Raw genomic sequence first — 20,828 nt, forward strand, 5'->3', positions numbered from 1 at the left:
AAAAACAGCCCCAGACCACTATTCCTTCTCCACCAAACTTTGCAGTTGGCACTATGCATTGGGGCATGTAGCATTCTCCTGGCATCCGCCAAACCCAGATTCGTCAGTCGGACTGCAAGTTGGTGATGCGTGATTCATCACTCCAGAGAATGCCTTTCCACTGCTCCAGAGTCCAATGGTGGCGAGTTTACACCACTCCAGCCAACACTTGGCATCGCGCACGGTGATCTTAGGCTTGTGTGCGGCTGCTCTGCCATTGAAACACTTTTCGTGAAGCTTCCGATTAACAGTTTTTGTGCTGATGTTGCTTCCAGAAGCAGTTTGCAACTGGATAGTGAGGGTTGCAACCGAGGACAGACGATTGCTGCTTTGTTGCTCCTAGACGTTTCCACTTCACAATAACAGCACTTAAAGTTGACCGGGTCAGCTCTAGCAGGGCAGAAATTAGAGAAACTGATTTGTTGGAAAGGTAGCACCGTCATAGGATGCCACGTTGAAAGTCACTGAGCTCTTCAGTAAGGCCATTCTATTGCCAATGCTTGTCTAAAATGTTGTGCAAATGGTGTGCCCGAAATAGCCGAATCCACAAATTTGAAGGGGTGTCCACATACTTTTGTGTATATATAGTGTACCTCTGACAGACATTCATATTCCACAAGGCATGCAACTAAAGGTCTCTTCATAGCCCCTAAAGCCAAAATGAATTAAAGGCAAAGCATGGAACTCCTTGCCATCTGAAATCTGAGTAAGCAAGCTGCAAAAGTAGCTTTAAAAAACAAATAAACCACCACATCACAGCACAACACCTCTGACCTAAATAGCTGTAGCATCCCCCTCCCGAGCACAGCTGGTGTTTGGGTTAAAGATAAGATATGCCCTTGGCATCAGGATATCAGGGCCTACTCAGAGAAAGCAATTGTAAGCAAAGCCTCAGTGTAAGGGCGTCCTGCTCCATATTATCAGATTACTGATGTTAGTCAGTAGAGAATTGATATATTTAGTATTTATTTTTTCCACAAATTGAGTGCACTGGGGCTTTATTATTCCGGTATGATAAGGCAATAATAGTCGTAAGTAGCACATGGAGAATAAATGATCTATTACCTGTATATTAATGTTATGTATTGTCATTTTATATAGTTCTGTCCTTCAGCTGTAATTGTCTATTAATGTTATGTATTTTGTCATGTTATATGTTTTGTGTGGAGCCCAGGAAGAGTAGCTGCAGCTTGGTTGTAGCTTATGTGGATCCTAATAAAATAAGAAATAAATACAATGCATTTAATCTAATATTATACTTAATTAATATGTTTTCTTCTCACTCTCTGTGATTTAGGTTGTTTATTTCACAGCCACGTTCCCATACTTTATTCTGTTCGCCTTGCTCATCAACAATGTCCAGCTTCCCGGGGCCAAGGATGGGATGCTCTACTTCCTGAAGCCTAAGTGGAGCAAGCTGCTTGAAGTTCAGGTCTGACATACTGTAGGAGAGGATCAATGAGGATTAAGGGGTGGTTTCCCGGACATACATTAAGCCTACTACACTCTTAGAAAAAAGGGTTCTTCGGCTGTCCCCATAGGATAACCTTTTTTATGTTCCATGTCAAAACCTCTGTGGAAACAAAAAGGGTTCTTCAAAGGGTTCTCCTATGGGGACAGCCGAAGAACCCTTTTAGGTTCTAGATAGAAAAAAAAGTGCTAAGACAACATTGTCTTGGACAACATTGAAAAATTATTTTAGTCCAGGATTTGGCTTAATCTGTTACTGGGAAACCACCTAGAAGTGTATTTGTGTTCTTGTTTTACAGTATGAGTAAAGAAATTGTGTCCCTCTCTCACCTTTATCCACTCACCTCTGCCATTCTGCAGGTGTGGGTTAACGCTGCAGCCCAGGTATTCAACTCCATTGGAATTGGATTTGGCTCCATGATCTCCATGGCCAGTTACAACAAGTTCAACAATAACATCCTTAGGTTAGACATGCAGTCTCCTATACCAACCACTACAGTACCACTTTGTCTTTACCATGATTGTCTGCAGATCCACAGTGTAATTCTATAGTTAAAAAATAATAACTGCCTCTCAGTAGTGGTGCGTGGGTAAAATCACTGGGGAAGCCAATTTTAGGAATAAAAGCCATATTACAACCTATGTGTTTTGATAATTGCGTTGTTTGCTCTATAACATGTTAGTTCATATGCCTTGACAATGTGATATTTTGGCCTAGGCCGAAACAATAAGAAGACACATTGGCAGAATAAATTTAACCACACCTTTGTTTCATCACAAAACCGGAGAGCAACATCTGTCCGGTGAAGTCCACAAAACATATTGCACGTAACAAACAGCTACATAACCTACAGCATGGTCAATCAACTTAATGTTTCTGACATTTTTGGACTACTAAACAACTATTGATTTAGAACATTGGAGAGTTACCGCAAGTCACAAAGAAAACAGGAGCGGCCTCCACTATTCCAGCACCATTTCAATATCATTAAATCCCCTATGTTTAGTCTAATAAATACAGTGACAACTAAAAGATTCCAAAAACGATTTAGTCCATTCAACGTAAGCTAAATATCATGTGGCTGTCCATGGTACTGATTTGTGTGTGTGTGTGTGTGCATGCGTAAGTAGAAAAAACATGTTGACTCAACCTACTTGTAGAGAAACGCCAATGCCATCCTCCTCTCTCATGTTGCTGAAACGGTTTTTAACGCTGTCATACAGTACACGCTTTTAGTTTGTGTTGTCCTAAGGTACCTGGCTAAAATACTTGCTAGTTAACATTAGCCTACTACATCTAGCTACATATTGAACTTCCATCCTCTCAAGCCAGAGGCACAATGTATGAATTTATGGTTGGATCAGAATCGTTGTTATAATTATTGGCCAGTACGGAGAATTACGTAAGTAAAACCACAAGTCCAAATCTCCGTTCATGGCTAATTTAGTAAAAGGACAATTTTACCTAGCTAGCTAGCCACCGGAGGACAACAATACAACGTAAAGCATCAATTCAAATTTTTTTGTTGTCAAATTACATTTGGCGCGAAGCCAAATCCTTCCCTTGATACTTTTCTTTTGTGCGCCAGGACTATTCACAGTTGATCTCACTCAGTTTGGCTCAACGCTGAATGGCTATTGTATAAAGGAAAATATCAACGGAGGCCAAATGCTCGCTGGCTTCCCTTGAATTCAATGCTACGGCGGCATCAATATCATACTAATTTTGACCAGATACTACACATACAGAGACCGAGGAAAGCTGTTTCGCTCGCTCGGATGCTTTCTCCGGTGAGATACATTCAGCCTCTTGTGAATTGAGAGAAAATTATGAAACACAGAGACGAAATATACATTTATTTTATTTTTCATTTGAAAAAAAGTCCATTTTTGGGGGAAGCCTGATTTTCCCTTGGCAACCACGAAGATGTCCCACTGCTGCCTCTCATGGTGACTAAGAGTAGTTAACTGTGTCTTCTCAATAAGTCCCACCATATTTTGTACATCCACAGATCCGTTAATACATTCCCGAATTGTGACCTTAAAAATGTGCCATTGTACACTGTAGTGCTGTTTCCCATGATTGGTATCAATAAAAAATGTAAACACAAAAGATCCCTGTGTGAGCATGTAATGTTATCAATGTCTAAAACCCCTCCATACATTCTTCTAAGGGAGGCACTGCTGCTACTCCTTTTAAAGTCATATCTAGTTCAAATCAGTGTTATTCTATCTTAGTTCTGTGAGAATAGCTAAATAGACGTAGCATGTGCGATGAGGATGTTGTTTTGCAGACTGAAATGGTATTTCAGAATTGAGAACACTATTAGCTTTGACGAAGGCGTAAAGCCTCAGTGGAACTGGTTGTTACACAAGTGCTTGGTTACTCCTCAGAAGCAACCAACCATGTTGCTTGTCCCTGGCCAGTTACTGTAGTTACTCACCACAGACTGTTCTTCAAACCAAATGGCTAGTTTTAGCCCTCAGAGCTAAGTGTTCTCCTTAGAGATCCACTTGACTCTGAGAAATCCCATCAGTCTGACTGTTGTGTTTGTTTTCTTGTCCTCCCCTAGGGACACATTGATTGTCTCTTTAGCTAACTCGGCCACCAGTATCCTGGCTGGCTTTGTGATATTCTCAGCAATCGGCTACATGGCTCATGTCCACAACCTCCCAGTGGACAACATCGCCACAGATGGTAAGTACTTCCTGTTTAAGTGGGACTTCTTTGATTGCTGTTCATCCATCTACTTCAGTGGAGGCTCCTCAGAGGAGGAAGGGGAGGACCGTACTCCACAGTGAATTTCATTAAAAATATATATTTTTAAAACATTTAAAAAGTTATCCTTTTTAGATAAAACTGTACTAAATATATTCACGTCACCAAATAATTGACTAAAACACACTGTTTTGCAAATAAGGTCGACAGTAGCCTCCAAAGCACTCTGTAGGGTAGCACCATGGTGTAGCCAGAGGACAGCTAGCTTCCCTCCTCTGGGTACATTGACTTCAATACAAAACCTAGGAGGCTCATGGTTCTCACCCCCTTCCATAGACTTGCACAGTAATTATGACAACCTCAGGTTGGAGAATGTCCTCCGATCAGAGCTCTTGCAGCATGAACTGACATGTTGTCCACCCAATCAAAGGATCAGAGAATGAATCTAGTACTGAAAGCATACATTACAGCTAGCAGTGCAGTGCATAAAATGTGGTGAGTATTTGACTCAAAGAGAGAGCAAGACAATAGTTGAACATTCATAGGTTGTAGCATCCTCATGATGGGTATAGGGAAAATGTTAGTATCATGTGGTACCCTAAACCTATCGTTGTTACATTGAACTGAGTTAATGGAATATGAATGACAATCATCCACATGCTGTAATAGAAATAAAGCCATGCTCATTAAAATAAAAGTCCTCCCTCATGTAAAACTGCACTGACTGCCACTGATCAACTGATATGACTTTTATTTCCAGAGTAGCTATTACATGTCTAATTGATGGGTTATCTCCTAAAACTTCCTCTCATGGTCCAGGGCATCATGATTCATCACATTTATTTCAGCACTAAGTTTGTAAATACCTTGAATAGTGTTAATTTGTAATAGTCAATAGGTATTGATTGACCAAACAACTCCTCCCATCATTGACAGATGTTTAGTGGGTATAAATGGAAGGAGGTCAAACATGACCCATGTCACTTTGAAGTATACACATATTGTGAACTCCTGGGAATGATACCCATAGAAGTCAAATTGAGTTCAGAACCAACACCTTCCTTCATTTATTAGTCCCTGGAAAACTTTGGAGTTGAGTGTTGCCTCCATCCCATGGGGATAAACAAGCACACAGAGTAGAATACAAAGGGATTCATTCACAAGGATGCACTTCTCTCTGGGATGCCGGAGTGGAAAACTACAGCGTTTGGAGTGGGTGTTTATGTAGAGGCAGACAGAGTCCTCCCTCCCTACCCAGCAGGCAGACGGACAGACAGACGGACAGAGCTCAGAGGCCTGGGCCAGGCAGCATCAGACTGGTTGCATCCCACTAATCTTGTTCACTTCCCTTGGTGGATTTAAAAGAAATGACTGGTACATGGAAATCGCTCCCTCCAGCCAATGACAACACCAATCTAATAGTTTTACATTTTTGTGGAGAAAGAGATTACTTGGACCCACTCACTGAGTGTACCTGGGTGACCAGTTAGCATGCCAGTGTGACCCCACTGTTTGAATCAACGTTGTTTCCATGTCATTTCAATGAAATGTACATTGAACCAACGTGGAATAGACATTGAATTGACCTCTATGACCGGTGGGAAAGCTTCACCTGGGTTTCCAAAGTAATTGATATCATGATGACTCATCTAAAGATGTTTAAATCAACAGAACAGTTCTTCTATTCTCAGTCCTATCCTAAGCTGTGGCTACCTGGGATTGGGTGAAGCTCCAAAAATAAACACAACGTTTTGGAACTATAAAACAAATCTGCAAAACACAGACACATTAGTGTCACTTCTGTCTTGTGGAGTGGGTTGTTTTTTCCCTAGTAAATTGAGAACATGACGCAGTCCGGAAATTAGCCTTATTGAAGTCTTGCTTTGCCTCTTTTTAGTTCTCTCTTTCATTCTCTCCTTTTCTCACTGCAAGTGATTATTACTGTCTGTTGTAACATTCCTTCACTCTGCAGTCCAACTCCTCCCAAACCATCTCAAGTGGGTTGAGGTTGGGTGATTGTGGAGGCCAGGTCATCTGATGCAGAACCATCACTCTCCTTCTTGGTCAAATAGCCCTTACACAGCCTGGAGGTGGGTTGGGTCCTTGTCCTGTTGAAAAACAAATGATAGTCTCACTAAGCCCAAACCAGATGGGATGGCGTATCGCTGCAGAATGATGTGGTAGCCATGCTAGTTAAGTGTGCCTTGAATTCTAAATAAATCACTGATAGTGTCACCAGCAGAGCACCATCACACCTCCTCTTCCATGGTTCACGGTGGGAACCACACATCCAGCGATCATCCGTTCACCTACTCTGCGTCTCACAAAGACAGAGGTTGGAAACAAAAATGTCACATTTGGACTCATCAGACTAAAGGACAGAATTCCACTGGTCTAAAGTACATTGTTTCTTGGCCCAAGAAAGTCTCTTCTTCTTATTGGTGTTCTTTAGTAGTGTTTTTTTTGTTGCAGCAATTCAAACATGAAGGCCTGATTCAAGTCTCCTCTGAATAGTTGATGTTGAGATGTCTGTTACTTGAACTCTGAAGCATTTATTTGGGCTGCAATTTCTGAGGCTAGTAACTCTAATGAACTTATCCTCTGCAGCAGAGGTAACTCTGGGTCTTCCTTTCCTGTGGCGGTCCTCATGAGAGTCAGTTTCATCATAGTGCTTGATGGTTTTTGCGACTGCACTTGAAGAAACTTTCAAAGTTCTTCAAAATTTCCAAATTGACTGTCTTAAAGTAACGATGGACTGTCATTTCACTTTGCTTATTTGAGCTGTTCTTGCCATAATATGGACTTGGACTTTTACCAAATAGGGCCATCTTCTGTATATCACCCCTACCTTGTCACAACACAACTGATTGGCTCAAACGCATTAAGAAGGAAAGAAATTCCACAAATGAACTTTTAACAAGGCACACCTGTTAACTGAAATGCGTTCCAGGTGACTACCTCATGAAGCTAATTGAGAGATTGCCAAGTGTGTAAAGCTGTCATCAAAGCAAAGGGTGGCTATTTGAAGAATCTAAAATATAAAATATAATTTAATTTAACACTTTTATGGTTACTACATGATATATTGACTACACTATGTGTTATCAAATAGTTTTGATGTCTTCACTATTATTCTACAATGTAGAAAATAGTAAAAATAAAGAAAAACCCTTGAATGAGTAGGTGTTCTAAAACTTTTGACCGGTAGAGAGAGAGAGAGAGAGTGTGTGTGTGTGTGTGTGTGTGTGTGTGTGTGTGTGTGTGTGTGTGTGTGTGTGTGTGTGTGTGTGTGTGTGTGTGTGTGTGTGTGTGTGTGTGTGTGTGTGTGTGTGTGTGTGTGTGTGTATATATATGTGTATATATATATATGTGTATATATATGTATATATATGTATGTGTATATATATGTATGTGTATATATATGTGTATATATATGTATGTGTATATATATGTATATATATATGTATGTGTATATATATGTATGTGTATGTGTATATATATGTATATATATGTATGTGTATGTATGTGTATATATATGTATATATATGTATGTATGTGTATATATGTATGTATGTGTATATATATATGTATGTGTATATATATGTATATATATATGTATGTGTATATATATGTATGTGTATATATATGTATGTGTATATATATATGTATATATACAGTGCCTTGCGAAAGTATTCGGCCCCCTTGAACTTTGCGACCTTTTGCCACATTTCAGGCTTCAAACATAAAGATATAAAACTGCATTTTTTTTGTGAAGAATCAACAACAAGTGGGACACAATCATGAAGTGGAACGACATTTATTGGATATTTCAAACTTTTTTAACAAATCAAAAACAAAAAAATTGGCCGTGCAAAATTATTCAGCCCCCTTAAGTTAATACTTTGTAGCGCCACCTTTTGCTGCGATTACAGCTGTAAGTCGCTTGGGGTATGTCTCTATCAGTTTTGCACATCGAGAGACTGACATTTTTTCCCATTCCTCCTTGCAAAACAGCTCGAGCTCAGTGAGGTTGGATGGAGAGCATTTGTGAACAGCAGTTTTCAGTTCTTTCCACAGATTCTCGATTGGATTCAGGTCTGGACTTTGACTTGGCCATTCTAACACCTGGATATGTTTATTTTTGAACCATTCCATTGTAGATTTTGCTTTATGTTTTGGATCATTGTCTTGTTGGAAGACAAATCTCCGTCCCAGTCTCAGGTCTTTTGCAGACTCAATCAGGTTTTCTTCCAGAATGGTCCTGTATTTGGCTCCATCCATCTTCCCATCAATTTTAACCATCTCCCCTGTCCCTGCTGAAGAAAAGCAGGCCCAAACCATGATGCTGCCACCACCATGTTTCACAGTGGGGATGGTGTGTTCAGGGTGATGAGCTGTGTTGCTTTTACGCCAAACATAACGTTTTGCATTGTTGCCAAAAAGTTAAATTTTGGTTTCATCTGACCAGAGCACCTTCTTCCACATGTTTGGTGTGTCTCCCAGGTGGCTTGTGGCATACTTTAAACAACACTTTTTATGGATATCTTTAAGAAATGGCTTTCTTCTTGCCACTCTTCCATAAAGGCCAGATTTTTGCAATATACGACTGATTGTTGTCCTATGGACAGAGTCTCCCACCTCAGCTGTAGATCTCTGCGGTTCATCCAGAGTGATCATGGGCCTCTTGGCTGCATCTCTGATCAGTCTTCTCCTTGTATGAGCTGAAAGTTTAGAGGTTCCAGGTCTTGGTAGATTTGCAGTGGTCTGATACTCCTTCCATTTCAATATTATCGCTTGCACAGTGCTCCTTGGGATGTTTAAAGCTTGGGAAATCTGTTTGTATCCAAATCCGGCTTTAAACTTCTTCACAACAGTATCTCGGACCTGCCTGGTGTGTTCCTTGTTCTTCATGATGCTCTCTGCGCTTTTAACGGACCTCTGAGACTATCACAGTGCAGGTGCATTTATACGGAGACTTGATTACACACAGGTGGATTGTATTTATCATCATTAGTCATTTAGGTCAACATTGGATCATTCAGAGATCCTCACTGAACTTCTGGAGAGAGTTTGTTGCACTGAAAGTAAAGGGGCTGAATAATTTTGCACGCCCAATTTTTCAGTTTTTGATTTGTTAAAAAAGTTTGAAATATCCAATAAATGTCGTTCCACTTCATGATTGTGTCCCACTTGTTGTTGATTCTTCACAAAAAAATACAGTTTTATATCTTTATGTTTGAAGCCTGAAATGTGGCAAAAGGTCGCAAAGTTCAAGGGGGCCAAATACTTTCGCAAGACACTGTATGTATGTATATGTATATGTTTATATATATGTATATGTATGTATATGTATATATATATGTATATGTATATATATGTATATGTATATATATATATGTATATATGTATGTATGTATGTATATGTATATGTATATATATATATATATGTATATGTGTATATATGTATATGTATATATGTATATATATCTGTATATATATATGTATATATATGTATGTATATGTATATATATATGTATGTATATATATATATATGTATATGTATGTATATATGTATATATATACACATATGTGTATGTATATATATATATATATATATATATATATATATATATATATATATATATATATATATATATATATATATATATATATATATATATATATATATATATATATATATATATATATATATATATATATATATATATATATATATATATATATATATATATATAATGTGTATATATATATATTTTTTTTTTTTACACACACAATACTCCATAAAGACAAAGCCAAATCAAATTGACGGTGCCATGTTGAAAGTATCTGTTTATTAAAAATAAAACATTTACCCTTTACTCATGACTTTGTTGTCAGCGATTACTACCTTGAGTCTTCTTGGGTATGACGCCAAAAGCTTGGCACACCTGTACTTGGGGAGTTTGTCCAGTTCTTCTCTGCAGATCCTCTCAAGCTCTGTCAGGTTGGATGGGGAGTGTAGCTGCACAGACATTTTCATGTCTCTCCAGCGATCAGGTTCAAGTCCGGGCTCTGGCTGGGCCACTCAAGGACATTCAGAGACTTGTCCTGAAGCCACCACTGCATTGTCTTGGCTGTGTTCTTACGGTCGTTGTCTTGTTGGAAGGTGAACCTTCGCCCCAGTCTGAGGTCCTGAGCACTCTGGAGCAGGTTTTCATCAAGGATCTCTCTGTACTTTGCACCGTTCATCTTTCTCAGTCTTTCCTAGTCTCCCAGTCCCTGTCGCTGAAAAACATCACCACAGTATTGAGCTGCCACCACCATGCTTCACCGTTCAGGTTTCCTCCAGGCGTGAACCTTGGCATTCAGGCCAAAGAGTTCAATCTTGGTTTCATCAGACCAGATAATCTTGTAGAGAATCTTATTTCTCATGGCCTGAGAGTCTTTAGGTGCCTTTTGGCAAACAAGCGGGCTGTCATGGCTTCCGTCTGGCTACTCTACCATAAAGGCCTGATTTGTGGAGTGCTGCAAAGATGGTTGTCCTTCTGGAAGGTTCTCCCATCCTCACAGAGGAACTCTGGAGCTCTGTCAGAGTGGTCACTTCCCTGACCAAGGCCCTTCTCCCCCGATTGCTCAGTTTTGGGCCAGGCGGCCAGCTCAAGGAAGAGTCTTGGTGGTTCCAAACTGACATTGTCAACTGTGGGATATTAAATAGAGAGGTGTGTGCCTTTTCAAATGATGTCCAATCAATTGAATTTACCACAGGTGGAGTCCAATGAAGTTGTAGAAACACCTCAAGGAGGATAAATTGAAACAGGATGCACCTGAGCTCAATTTAGAGTCTCATAACAAAGGGTCTGAATACTTATGTAAATAATTTATTTCTGTATTTTCCGAATTCACTGTAGATAGATCTATCTAATTGAAATGAATGATGAATTAAACTTGGGTTATCTTAAGGTGAACTTCAGGTGAAACAGCAAAACGTGTAATTGTTCACACGGTGAATTAGGACCTTTGGAGAAAGTAAAGTAGGGATTAACCAGTGTGCCTGCCAGGCACTGCTTATGAGCACCTGCTCAGGCTTGGCTCAGTCCCACATATAGTCTCAGATACCGGCTTTGAAACACACAATTGTCTCACTGCTGACTGACAATTCTACACCGACTGACATCTGGTGTATGGAAATTCAAGAGCTTGGGACTCTAAGGTTCTATTTGCAAAAAGAGGATTTTTGACATAATTGGCTTTAAAGTTCCAAACCCTCACTAGTTTGAGTGATGTCAGCAATTTTTGATCATGTATTCGTTTGAACGTAACAACATAAATTGGGCTATTTAGAGTACTAAATAGGTAAAGAACATGGAATAGAACAAGGCTATGTCAACAACTCAATTTTGACAAAAATGCAGAGAACCTTAGTCCCTAGCTCTCAAATTATTGACTTGATAGTTTGTTCTGTGACTGTGAAGTAATGGCTGTATACAGTCAGGTGATTGTGAGGTGTTCAGGACATTCTATATGATCTGGCTCGGTTTCATTCCCTTCATGATTGTATGAAGAGCACTTCTGTGCTCTAATGTTTTTTGTTAGGTCAAGTTACGGATGTGGTCAACTGCATGAATTATTGAAGTGTTTTGAGGGTGGAAAAGGTGACCCATGTACCTTGTTTTATTATTGAATGCTTTGACTTCCTTGTTTAAGTTGAGAATAACCACTGGTGTCATTTATCTCTAAAATGTTCTCAACAAAGTACCATTCTATGGTATGTTTGTGTTTTCGTGCCACAGGTCCTGGCTTGGTGTTTGTGGTGTATCCAGAGGTCTTCTCCACTATGCCTCTGCCACAGTTGTGGGCTCCTCTGTTCTTCTTCATGCTTCTCTGCCTGGGACTGGACAGCCAGGTTAGACACATACAACATTTTAGCTCATGAACAATTACAATACCTTTTTAAAATTTTGATTCATGGTAGGAGAGAGTGAGACAGAGGAGGGAAGCAAGGAAGTGTAGAAATGCCTGACCAGGGAATTTAACCCTGACCGCGCATGTACTCTTTAGTTGGCAGTGTTACCACTCAACCAAATTCTGGTACAGGCGGTGCTTGTGCAGTTTTAATTTATTTTTTAATAGCAAATAGAGAACAGAATCCACAGGAACCAATTCTACCTCTAAACTGAGTGAGAGAGCGATCAACATTTGCTGTATTTACATCACACTACCCAAAAACAGTCCCCAGTTTCAAATCCAGATCTCCGTGTAAATGTCCACTGTGCTGTACTGTGCCCTGCAGTTTGCCATGGTGGAGGTGGCGGTGACGTCCATAATAGATGGCTTCGGCCCTAAGGTGCTGCGTGTCCTGAAGAGACAGGAGGTCATTGTTCTGGCCGTCTGTGTTATGGGCTTCCTTCTAGGCATTCCTCACATCACTAAGGTAAGGTAATCCTGTCAGATATAATTACTATTCATGGGGTAATCCCCACCCCTCCTCCTCTCTATTTCTGTGACGTAGACTGTATGAACATGATTGGACCTGTTAACAGTGCCTTCGGGGAGTATTCAGACCCCTTGACTTTTTCCACATTTTGCTACTTTACAGCCTTATTTTAAAATGGATTAAATGACCCCCCCCCCTCATCAATCTGCACACAAGACCCCATAATGACAAAGCAAAAATAGGTCTTTAGAAATGTTTGCAAATGTATTACAAATAAAAAACTATAACATTTACATAAGTATTCAGACCCTTTACTCAGTACTTTGTTGAAGCATCTTTGGCAGCGATTACATCCTCAAGTCTTCTTCGGTATGATGCTGCAGCTTGGCACACCTATATTTGGGTAGATTGTCCTATTCATCTCTGCAGATCCTCTCAAGCTCTCCGGTTGGAAGGGAAGCGTCACTGCACAGATATTTTCAGCTCTCCAGAGATGTTCCATTGGGTTCAAGTCCGGGCTCTGGCTGGGCCACTCAAGGACATTCAGAGACTTGTCCTGAAGCGACTCCTGCGTTGGCTGTGTGCATAGGGTCGTTGTCCTGTTGGAAGGTGAACCTTCGCCCCAGTCTGACGTCCTGAGCAGATTTTCATTAAGGATCAAATCAAATCAAATGTATTTATATAGCCCTTCGTACATCAGCTGATATCTCAAAGTGCTGTACAGAAACCCAGCCTAAAACCCCAAACGGCAAGCAATGCAGGTGTAGAAGCACGGTGGCTAGGAAAAACTCCCTAGAAAGGCCAAAACCTAGGAAGAAACCTAGAGAGGAACCAGGCTATGTGGGGTGGCCAGTCCTCTTCTGGCTGTGCCGGGTGGAGATTATAACAGAACATGGCCAAGATGTTAAAATGTTCATAAATTACCAGCATGGTCGAATAATAATAAGGCAGAAGAGTTGAAACTGGAGCAGCAGCACGGTCAGGTGGACTGGGGACAGCAAGGAGTCATCATGGCAGGTAGTCCTGGGGCATGGTCCTAGGGCTCAGGTCCTCAGAGAGAGAGAAAGAAAGAGAGAATTAGAGAGAGGATATGTGGGGTGGCCAGTCCTCTTCTGGCTGTGCCGGGTGGAGATTATAACAGAACATGGCCAAGATGTTAAAATGTTCATAAATTACCAGCATGGTCGAATAATAATAAGGCAGAACAGTTGAAACTGGAGCAGCAGCACGGCCAGGTGGACTGGGGACAGCAAGGAGTCATCATGTCAGGTAGTCCTGGGACATGGTCCTAGGGCTCAGGTCCTCCGAGAGAGAGAAAGAAAGAGAGAAGGAGAGAATTAGAGAACGCACACTTAGATTCACACAGGACACCGAATAGGACAGGAGAAGTGCTCCAGATATAACAAACTGACCCTAGCCCCCCGACACATAAACTACTGCAGCATAAATACTGGAGGCTGAGACAGGAGGGATCAGGAGACCACAGGATCTCTCTGAACTTTGCTTTGTTCATCTTTCCCTCGATCCTGACTAGTCTCCCAGTCCCTGCCGCTGAAAAACATCCCCACAGCATGAGGCTGCCACCACCATGCTTCACCGTAGGGATGGTGCCAGGTTTCCTCCAAACGTGACGCTTTGCATTCAGGCCAAAGAGTGCAGCTTTTGACATTATCGATCATAGTCTGCTGCTGTAAAAACGTATGTGTTATGGCTTTACACCCCTTGCTATAATGTGGATAATGAGTTACTTGTCTAACAGAACACAGAGGGTGTTCTTGAATGGAAGCCCCTCAGATATAATCCAGTTAGAATCAGGAATTCCCCAGGGTAGCTGTTTAGGCCCCTTGCTTTTTTCAATTCTTACTAACGGCATGCCACTGACACTGGCTTTACTCAAAGTATGTATGCGGATGACTCAACACTATACACGTCAGCTACTACAGCGACTGAAATGACTGCAACACTCAACAAAGAGCTGCAGTTAGTTTCAGAGTGGGTGGCAAGGAATAAGTTAGCCCTAAATATTTCTAAAACTAAAAGCATTGTATTTGGAGCAAAACACTCACTAAACCCTAAACCTCAACTAAATATTGTAATAAATAATGTGGAAAATGAGCAAGTTGAGATGGCTTGGAGTAACCCTAGATTGTTAACTATCATGGTCAAAACATATTAATGCAGTAGTAGCTAAGATGGGGAGAAGTCTGTCTATAAGGCGATGCTCTGCCTTAACACTATCAACAAGGCAGGTTCTACAGGCCCTGGTTTTGTCGCACCTTGACTACTATTCAGTCATGTGGTCAGGTGCCACTTTTTTGGCTCAGATTGGCAATTGGCCCAGAACAGGGCAGCACAGCTGGCCCTTGGATGTACACAGAGAGCTAATATTAATAATATGCATGTCTATCTCTCCTGGCTGAAAGTGGAGGAGAGATTGACTTCATCACTACTTTTATTTATGAGAGCTATTGACATGTTGAATGCACTGAGCTGTCTGTCTAAACAACTGGCACACAGCTTGGACACCCATGCATAACCCACAAGACATGTCACGAGGTCTCTTCACAGTTCCCAAGTCCAGAACAGACTATGGAGGCACACAGTACTACATAGAGCCATGACTACATGGAACTCTATTCCACATCAAGTAACTGACGCAAACAGTAAAATAAGATTTAAAAAAACAGATAAAAAAACACCTTATGGAACAGCGGGGACTGTGAAGTAACGCTGGCGCACACACACACACACACACACACACACACACACACACACACACACACAAACAATAACATACGCACTATACATACACATGGATTTAGTACTGAAGATATGTGGTAGTGGTGGAGTAGGGGCCTTTGGGCACACGGTGTGTTGTGAAATCTGTGAATGTATTGTAATGTTTTTAAAAATGGTATAAATTGCCTTAATTTTGCTGGAACCCAGGATGAGTTGCTGCTGCTTTGGCAGCAGCTAATGGGGATCCATAATAAATACAAATACAAATACCTGAGCTCAATTTCGAGTCTTATAGCAAAGGGTCTGAATACTTAATAAACAGAAATACCTTATTTACTTATGTTTCATACTTTTGCAAAAATGTCTAAAAATCAGTTTTCGCGTTGTCATTATGGGGTATTGTATCTAGATTGCTGAGGAAATGTTTTTATTTAATCCATTTTAGAATAAGGCTGTAATGTAACAAAGTGTGGAAAAAGTCAAGGGGTCTGAATAATTTCCGAAGGCACTGTATTTAAGTTTTTATCCGTACACGACCAAAGCGACTCTGTCTCCACAGGGGGGCATGTATGTGTTCCAGCTGATGGACCACTACACTGCTGTGGTGTCGCTCATGTTCCTGTCCTTCTTTGAAGTCATCGCTGTCTGCTGGGTTTTCGGTAATACCCAGCCCCTTCTCTACCCTTATTGATGACATTCAACAGCCTCGAAAGGATTTAGGTCTTACAGTATTTGATTACACGTAACATCCTGATTATGAGTTAGATCTTACAGGACTTTATTTATACAAGAAAAATACACTATATATACAAATGTATGTGGGTACCCCTTCAAATGTGTGGATTCTGCTATTTCATCCACACCTGCTGACCGGTGTATAAAATCGAGCACATAGCCATACAATTGTTAGATACAAATATTGGCAGTAGTATGGCCTTAGTGAAGAGCTCAGTGATTTTAAATGTGGTACCATCATAGTCTGACAACTTTCCAACAAGTCAGTTCGTCAACGTCTCAGCCACGAAATGGGAAAACACGCATGCTCCCAGAACTAGACCGGCGAGTGCTGAAGCGCGTAAAAACCATCTGTCTTCGGTTGCGACACTCACTACCGAGTTCCAAACTGCCTCTGTAAGCAACGTTTGCACAAGAACTGTTTGTTGGGAGCTTCATGAAATGGGTTTCCATGGCCGAGCAGCCGCACACAAGCCTAAGATCACCATACGCAATGCCAAGTGTTGGAGCAGTGGATACGCATTCTCTGGAGAGATGAATCACGCTTCACCATCTGGCAGGCCCTTGGATGAATCTGGGTTTGACGGATGCCAGGAGAATGCTACCTGCCCCAATGCATAGTGCCAACTGTAAAGTTTTGTGGAGGAGGAATAATGGTCTGGGCTGTCTTTCATGGTTCGGGCATGGCCCCTTAGTTCCAGTGAAGGGAAATCTTAACGCTACAGCATACAATGACATTCGAGGCAATTCCGTGCTTCCAATTTTGTGGTAACAGTTTGGGGAAGGCCCTTTCCTGTTTCAGCATGATAATACCCCCGTGCAAAAAGTGAGGTCCATAAAAAAAGGTTTGTCGAGATCAATGTAGAAGAACTTGACCTGCCTGCACAGGGCCCTGACCTCAACTCCATCGAACACCTTTGGGATGAATTGGAATGCAGATTGCAAGCAAGGCCGAATCACCCGACATCAGTGCCCGACCTCACTAATGGTCTTGTGACTGAACGGAAGCAAGTAGCAATGTTCCAACAACTAGTGGAAAGCCTTCCCAGAAGAGTGTAAGCTGTTATAGCAGCAAAGGGGATACCCATATTAATGCCCATGATTTTGGAATGAGATGTTCGACAAGCACGTGTCCACATACACTTTGCTCTATATACAGTATGTACTGTATGTCTCGAAGTTAATTTAAGTATTTAATGCAATATGTTTTTACAGGATTGCGTCGGATGACCATCATGATCAAGAGAATGTTGGGAAAGGCTCCCAACATCTATTTCCGCTCCTGCTGGATGGTCTTCTCCCCTGTGCTGGTCCTGGTGAGTGCTTGGGTTGGCTGACGATGAGGAGGAGTACAATTAGCATAATTATGATGGTGATGAGGATTTAATTTATTTTCTATTTGTGGTGTTTTACTTTTTGTAGTCGTTATAGTAGTGATTGTCGTAAGGCTTCGAGGTTTCATCCAAGTCTAACCTGCTCCATGTGAGTTAAAGTGAGATTGTTTGCCTCTCCTATCCTCCCCTGCAGTGCATTCTGATCTCCAGCATCATCCAGTACACGCCAGCTCGCTATGGGAAGTCATACACATACCCTGTCTGGGCAGAGGTGGTGGGCTGGGGAATCTCCCTGGTCTCCATTGTGTGGATCCCACTGGGAGCCCTGCAAGAGATCTGCAGAAATAAGGGCTCACTGCTGCAGGTGAGCATTCTTTCAGTAAACCAAAACAAACACACATACTGATACTTACATAAATATAGCTCACAGATACTGTTGTAGCATCATGCATACATACTTTACTTATATACTTGAATGTATGTATGTATGTATGTATGTATGTATGTATGTATGTATGTATGTATGTATGTATGTATGTATGTATGTATGTATGTATGTATGTATGTATGTATGTATGTATGTATGTATGTATGTATGTATGTATGTTTGTTTGTATGTATGTACAGTGCCTTGCGAAAGTATTCGGCCCCCTTGAACTTTGCAACCTTTTGCCACATTTCAGGCTTCAAACATAAAGATATAAAACTGTATTTTTTTGTGAAGAATCAACAACAAGTGGGACACAATCATGAAGTGGAACGACATTTATTGGATATTTCAAACGTTTTTAACAAATCAAAAACTGAAAAATTGGGCGTGCAAAATTATTCAGCCCCCTTAAGTTAATACTTTGTAGTGCCACCTTTTGCTGCGATTACAGCTGTAAGTCGCTTGGGGTATGTCTCTATCAGTTTTGCACATCGAAAGACTGAAATTTTTTCCTATTCCTCCTTGCAAAACAGCTCGAGCTCAGTGAGGTTGGATGGAGAGCATTTGTGAACAGCAGTTTTTGAACCATTCCATTGTAGATTTTGCTTTATGTTTTGGATCATTGTCTTGTTGGAAGACAAATCTCCGTCCCAGTCTCAGGTCTTTTGCAGACTCCATCAGGTTTTCTTCCAGAATGGTCCTGTATTTGGCTCCATCCATCTTCCCATCAATTTTAACCATCTTCCCTGTCCCTGCTGAAGAAAAGCAGGCCCAAACCACGATGCTGCCACCACCATGTTTGACAGTGGGGATGGTGTGTTCAGGGTGTTGCTTTTACGCCAAACATAACGTTTTGCATTGTTGCCAAAAAGTTCAATTTTGGTTTCATCTGACCAGAGCACCTTCTTCCACATGTTTGGTGTGTCTCCCAGGTGGCTTGTGGCAAACTTTAAATGACACTTTTTATGGATATCTTTAAGAAATGGCTTTCTTCTTGCCACTCTTCCATAAAGGCCAGATTTGTGCAATATAAGACTGATTGTTGTCCTATGGACAGAGTCTCCCACCTCAGCTGTAGATCTCTGCAGTTCATCCAGAGTGATCATGGGCCTCTTGGCTGCATCTCTGATCAGTCTTCTCCTTGTATGAGCTGAAAGTTTAGAGGGACGGCCAGGTCTTGGTAGATTTGCAGTGGTCTGATACTCCTTCCATTTCAATATTATCACTTGCACAGTGCTCCCTGGGATGTTTAAAGCTTGGGAAATCTTTTTGTATCCAAATCCGTCTTTAAACTTCTTCACAACAGTATCTCGGACCTGCCTGGTGTGTTCCTTGTTCTTCATGATGCTCTCTGCCCTTTTAACGGACCTCTGAGACTATCACAGTGCAGGTGCATTTATACGGAGACTTGATTACACACAGGTGGATTGTATTTATCATCATTAGTCATTTAGGTCAACATTGGATCATTCAGAGATCCTCACTGAACTTCTGGAGAGTGTTTGCTGCACTGAAAGTAAAGGGGCTGAATCATTTTGCATGCCCAATTTTTCAGTTTTTGATTTGTTAAAAAAGTTTTAAATATCCAATAAATGTCGTTCCACTTCATGATTCTGTCCCACTTGTTGTTGATTCTTCTCAGAAAAAATACAGTTTTATATCTTTATGTTTGAAGCCTGAAATGTGGCAAAAGGTCGCAAAGTTCAAGGGGCCCGAATACTTTCGCAAGGCACTGTATGTATGTATGTATGTATGTATGTATGTATGTATGTATGTATGTATGTATGTATGTATGTATGTATGTATGTATGTATGTATGTATGTATGTATAATACGAATTGTATTCGTATTAGAATTGTATTCATATTATATATACATGCATTGTATTCGTATTATACATACATGCATTGTATTCATATTACACACAAACACCCCATCCTGGTCTCAGACCATTTCTTATTATTCTGTACGAAAATCCGAGACACACCATTTAGTATGATATATTACGTTTCGTATGGTATGTATTAATTTGTGGATGCCCAAAGCTCATTTTGTATAATATGTTACGAATTACAATTCGTATTATATGTTACAAATTTGCAAAACGTACAATATGTTACAAACCAAGACAGTTGTGAAGAGGGCACAACAAAACCTTTCCCCCTCGGGAGACTGAAAAGATTTGGCATGGGTCCCCAGATCCTCAAAAGGTTCCACAGCTGCACCATCGAGAGCATCCTGACCGGTTGCAGCACCGCCTGGTATGGCAACTGCTCGCCATCTGACTGTAAGGCACTACAGAGGGTAGAGAGAACGGCCCAGTACATCACTGGGGCCAAGCTTCCTGCCATCCAGGACCTATATAATAGGCGGTGTCAGAGGAAAGCCCATAAAATTGTCAGAGACTCCAGTCACCCAAGTTATAGACTGTTTTCTCTGCTACCGCACGGCAAGCGCACGGCAAGCGGTACCGGTACAAATGTACAAATGACCTGTACCACCGCACACTGACTCGGTACCGGTGCCCCCGGTATATAGCCTCGTTATTCTTATTGTGGTACATTTTATTATTACTTTTTATTTTAGTCTACTTGGTAAATATTTTCTTAACTCTTCTTGAACTGCACTGTTGGTTAAGGGCTTATAAGTAAGCATTTCACGGTAAAGTCGACACTTGTTGTATTCGGCGCATGTGACAAATAAAGTTTGATTTGAAATTCAAGCTAGGCGGCTAACGTAGCTAGCTGGCTAAATTTAGCTAGGCTAGGGGTAGGTTTAAGTTTAGGAGTTAGGATAAAAGGTAGGGGTTAGGGTTAGCTAACATGCTAATCAGTTGAAAAGTCCCAAATTATCCAAAATGCTAAAGTTGTCCATGATGAAACTCGAACTTGCAACCTTTGGGTTGCTAGACGTTTGCATTATATGCCA

The 20,828-nt window shown here is 40.9% G+C and overlaps 1 protein-coding gene across 1 annotated transcript in view; it reads left to right on the forward strand.

The window, feature by feature from the left end:
- si:ch211-225b11.1 (uncharacterized protein LOC561694 homolog) overlaps window positions 1–20,828 on the forward strand; it is a 59,774-nt gene that overhangs the window by 33,617 nt on the left and 5,329 nt on the right. Inside the window, exons 5-12 of the mRNA XM_035785802.2 lie at window positions 1,337–1,471; window positions 1,870–1,973; window positions 4,083–4,207; window positions 12,019–12,131; window positions 12,519–12,659; window positions 15,961–16,060; window positions 17,352–17,452; window positions 17,664–17,834. Coding sequence (XP_035641695.1) covers window positions 1,337–1,471; window positions 1,870–1,973; window positions 4,083–4,207; window positions 12,019–12,131; window positions 12,519–12,659; window positions 15,961–16,060; window positions 17,352–17,452; window positions 17,664–17,834 — 990 coding nt within the window. The remainder of the gene's footprint in view (window positions 1–1,336; window positions 1,472–1,869; window positions 1,974–4,082; window positions 4,208–12,018; window positions 12,132–12,518; window positions 12,660–15,960; window positions 16,061–17,351; window positions 17,453–17,663; window positions 17,835–20,828) is intronic.

The sequence above is a fragment of the Oncorhynchus keta genome, chromosome 14 (genome assembly GCF_023373465.1).
Source record: "Oncorhynchus keta strain PuntledgeMale-10-30-2019 chromosome 14, Oket_V2, whole genome shotgun sequence".
NCBI classification, from domain to species: Eukaryota; Metazoa; Chordata; class Actinopteri; order Salmoniformes; family Salmonidae; genus Oncorhynchus; species Oncorhynchus keta.